The sequence below is a fragment of the Sphaeroforma arctica genome, assembly GCF_001186125.1.
Source record: "Sphaeroforma arctica JP610 unplaced genomic scaffold supercont1.552, whole genome shotgun sequence".
In the NCBI taxonomy this organism is placed as follows: Eukaryota; class Ichthyosporea; order Ichthyophonida; genus Sphaeroforma; species Sphaeroforma arctica.
The window spans coordinates 8585-13322 of record NW_014040006.1 but is presented as its reverse complement, the minus strand read 5'-3'; the positions used below and the strand labels follow the sequence as shown (position 1 = coordinate 13322).

The 4738-nt window shown below is 42.1% G+C and overlaps 1 protein-coding gene across 1 annotated transcript in view; it reads left to right on the top strand.

The window, feature by feature from the left end:
* Positions 1-4738, top strand: part of SARC_07181 (hypothetical protein) — a gene marked incomplete at its 5' end in the record, with an annotated part of 39161 nt that overhangs the window by 27005 nt on the left and 7418 nt on the right. Inside the window, 5 exons of the mRNA XM_014298883.1 lie at positions 716-912; positions 1535-1700; positions 2444-2755; positions 3221-3424; positions 4094-4231. Coding sequence (XP_014154358.1) covers positions 716-912; positions 1535-1700; positions 2444-2755; positions 3221-3424; positions 4094-4231 — 1017 coding nt within the window. The remainder of the gene's footprint in view (positions 1-715; positions 913-1534; positions 1701-2443; positions 2756-3220; positions 3425-4093; positions 4232-4738) is intronic.

Here is a 4738-nt window from a genome sequence, read left to right as displayed (position 1 = left end):
TACGCACCCACAAACACGCACACACAAACACACACATATATATATATATATATATATATACATATATACTTATATTTATAATTATAATTATAATTTTCTAGATGATACGATTTGTATTTGAATATATATGTATATGTACTATATATATACATATATATATAAGAAGTTATTTATCAATATATATATATAAATAAATATATATATTAATGAAGTTATATATCAATATATATGTATATATATGTGTGTGTGTATATATGTATGTATATATATATATACTTTCTATGTATATATATATACATATATTTATATACACACACGCACACACACACATATATATATATATATACATGCACTTAATATATATTTATATATACCTTTTATATATATATATATAGCTAGAGTATTTTTTAAATATTGTTGAGTAGATTTCTGTTCATCTCTATTTAATTTGAAATCAACTATCAATACACACGTTTACTGTTCTATCACGGTAGCTTGTGAATGCTAAAGTATCCACTTCGGTATGGTTATGTTGTGCCCATGTCTGTTATATTGAAGGCAGCTCATCATGTTATGGTGTTTCTGTCCCTGCTCTCCCAATCACAATCGTAAACCGCATCATAGTGCCTATGTCCCCCATTGTACACAGGCACAAGTATGCCGAGACTATTAAACCCCGTTCACTAACATGCGCAAACCACCGACATATGTTCAGGTAAGGGAATCCGCCGCGGTGCTCTTCCGTCGCGTGTGTTTCTTCCAAAAGGACGACACAACACGCCCTAAGTGGCCGATGGCGAGCAAAGCATTGCAGCAGAAGGCACGCATGGATCTGCTGCACTGTATCATGAACGAACCGGTGGATAAGATTAGACGCAAAATCTGCGACATTGTTCGTGAGATCTCACTTAAGTAAGCATGTACGCGTGCCCGTGGTGCAACTACTGTTCCAGTATTCGACCCAGTACACAGCCCAGTATATGTGGACGAGTGTAGTCTTGTTTAGAAGAAGGCGTGTGTGCATCCATTGCAATATGTTTGTGGTTGATATGTTTGTTTGTGTATGTATGTTTCTATATACGCGAGTGTATGTGATGGCGAGGAGAGAAGTGTAGCAGAAGACATGCATGAATCTACTGTACTGCATCATGAACGAACCTGTGGACAAGATCAGGCGCAAACTTTGTTTCATTGCCAGAAATGTCATTCAGGTATACTCATGTTGCAACTGTTGTTCCACTATTCGACCCAGTACACAGCCCAGTACACGTGGAAGCGTGTAATTCTGTTTCGAATCTAGTGCTTTTTTGCCTTGCGCGTGTAGGACATACGTCAACTGTCTTGCATATGAGTAGCGTGGACGTGGTGATATCTTATCACCTTACAGATACAATCATAAACGTATACGCCATCGAACACATCTCAAGTCTTGTTTGTGTAAGTTACTATGAATATCTTTGAACCCCTAAACCCTAAACTTATTTTTTTCAAAACATGGCGAACCTATCCGGCGTACGTTCTGTCAAACCAATAGAGTGGAAGAAGACGGCGGCACTTGGCCCGAACTACAGGAGTTTCTGTTCACACTGACCAAGAGCGAGAACCCTAAGCACAGACAATCGGCCTTCTACATACTCAGCACACACCCCACCATCCTGGGCGATAGTCTCTCGCGCTACCTGGAAGTCATACACAGCCTGGTATGTGTGTTGTGAATAAGGCTATGGGTTACTGTGGTGAGTGTTGTTGTATACATTATGGTGTGCAAAAACATGTACATTTATGTGTGTATGTATTGCGAACAGGGAGTTACCATAGTCTGGTATGTACGGTGTGTGGAAGTATACATATTCGTTCTAGCTAAAGTTGTAACAGCCTGTGTTTATGCATGTGCATACGCACAGTCCTACACATACACACGCACTCGCACGCACGCACACACTCGCATATGAACACACACCTACGATATATATATATATATACGTATGTGTATATGTATATGGATGCGTGCATATATGTCGACGGTCTTTCGTGCTATCTCGATGTATTTATATATCCAGGTTTGTACATCGTATTTGTGTATGTATGTAGTTGTATCTATTGGCACGCGCGCGTTTGTTCCGCTATACGACAGTGAGGATCAATGGCACAAAAACAGTTTACTATTGTGATTCGTATATATACACATGAATAGAAGAAGTCGCTTTTGCATGCTGAAAACCTAAGAATGTAATCGGTTCCGTCTTATACTCATCCAAGGCTCCTACTGTTATTTGTACTGTGAGATGCACCCGGCATTGCACCAGTGCATACACATTCACTGCGTGTATACCACATCCCCCGTCCACGCCACCATGCGTACAGTGAGCAGTCCCACTACACCAACAGCACACCCACCCGCCCTCAACCCCCTCCATCCCCCCTCCCACACACACACCCACAGATCCGCCAATCCCTCTCACAAGCCGAAGACATTGAAGTGCGTGCGAGTGCCTTGCAAGCCTGCATAGCGCTAACCCGCTCGGGTATGAAGCCGTCCGAGCGCCAGCTGTTCGCAGACTGTATAACGCCCATGTTCGAGCTAGTGGCTGAGTGTGTGTCTAACAACAGCAATGCTATACAGGAACACGGCGTCATGGCGTTGACCTGTCTAGTGGGTGTGGCGGAGGAGACGCCCTTGTTTCTGCGGCCACAGCTAAATGTGGTGCTGCAGACATGTAGTACCATTGCGGGAAACGCAGCGTTTAATGAGGAGGTGTGTGCGGGAGATTTGTTTGTTGGGGTTGTTGTAGTGTGTTGCTAAGATGTGGTGGTATAGGTTGTTGAAGTGTTCACATTAAGATGTGTTTGTACAGGGTATTGTAGTGCGTGATTGTGTATTAGAATTCGAATGTGTTGAATGTTTGTGTTGGTATAGATTATTGCAATTGTTAATATTAGAGGTGGGGGTTGAATGAGTTATCGTATTGTGTTGTGGTTTAGTAGAGATGAGTGGGTCTACCTCATTTGTTTGCAGTATTTGTCTTTTCAGTATTGCGGGATCTTTTACGTCACACTCCTCTTTCGTATTCTGCACACTCCAGCAACAAATGCAAATATGCCCATCCGCTTACGAATTCCTATCAGCAGTCCGAATATATCTCCCTATAAAATTATCATGGTCTCCTGAAGTACATCCATATCGTTATACCCGCCGTCTGTTCGGATGTATCCTCCATAGGCCAGGAAACTCGCCATCGAATTGATCGTCACTCTGTGCGAACAACGCGCGGGTATGATCCGAAAAATCGATGGGTTTGCCGAACTGGTGCTGCCTGTGGCCTTCACAATGTTATTAGAAATCGAAGACGATGATGAGTGGTCTACCACAGACGACATCGAAGATGATTTGCTGGAGGAGAGCATCGCAGTGGTTGCTGAGCAGGTACATATTTATATACTTTGGTGTGTGTATGTATATCCATAGGTAGCATCGTACGATTCTCTGTCAAGCCCTCAAGTTTACTTGGCCCTGGTTACAACGTAAGCTTGTAGTATTTTTGTGTCTGTACCTGTTCTTATGTTATACATTGGCATTGATGATGTGTGCACAAGGGAAAATCCATTGTATGGGATCTGCGCGTGAATTGAAGATCTCTTCCTTCTTACACGTAGCTTTGCTAAGAAGCAAGAGATGACGAGCACAGATACATGTCACGCATTATCTTCCAGGTCCCCCGATTCTGAACCATCCCCCCCCCCCCCCTTTGTAAACCCCACTTAATACATTTAAAAAAACTCGCTTGATAGATGTTGGTGAGAATAGGTTAAATTTGCTGTGAATATAGTGGTTCATTTCGCATAGCCATGCGAAGGAAGGTTCTCCTTCCTTCTGAGTCTTTATCGTCTATAGCACACTTATATCACAGATATTCTAATCTCGAGTTACTTGAGTATGTAGCACGCTTATATCACAGATATTCTAATCTCGAGTTGCTTGGAAATATAGCACACTTATATCACAAATATTCTAATCTCGAGTTGCTTGGATATATAGCACGCTTATATCACAAATATTCTAATCTCGAGTTGCTTCTGTGGTATTACCGTGCAGGTGTTGGATCGTTTGGCAAGGGCCATGGGTGGAAAGACGATCCTTCCGTTTGCTTTCCAGAGTATTATGGTCATGTTGCAGAATGCGCAGTGGCAACAAAGACATGCGGCCCTCCTCACCATCTCTGCGATAGCTGAGGTGTGTAGTGGAACAATGTCTCATTTGTCTGTGTAGTGTCAACCACTATTACATGTATGTCTGTATGTGTATAGATCATTTTTATATTGGGCATACGCCCCTCTTCACCATCTCTGCGATAGCTGAGGTCTGAGTAGTGGCCCAGTCCCTCATTAGTCTGTGTGGTGTCAACCACTACTACATGTATGTCTGTATGTATATATATCATTTTTATATTGGGCATACTCCCCTCTTCACCATCTCTGCGATAGCTGAGGTCTGTGTAGTGGCTCAGTCTCTCATATGTCCGTGCAGTGTACACCAATCAACATATATGTCTGTATGTATATATATCATGGGCATACTCCCTTCCTCACCATCTCTGCGATATCTCTCATATGTCTGTGTAGTGTCCACCACTACTACATGTATATCTGTATGTATATATATCATTTTTATATTGGGCATACCCCCCTCTTCACCATTGTTGCGATAGCTGAGGTGTGTGTAGTGGAACAATCTCTCATT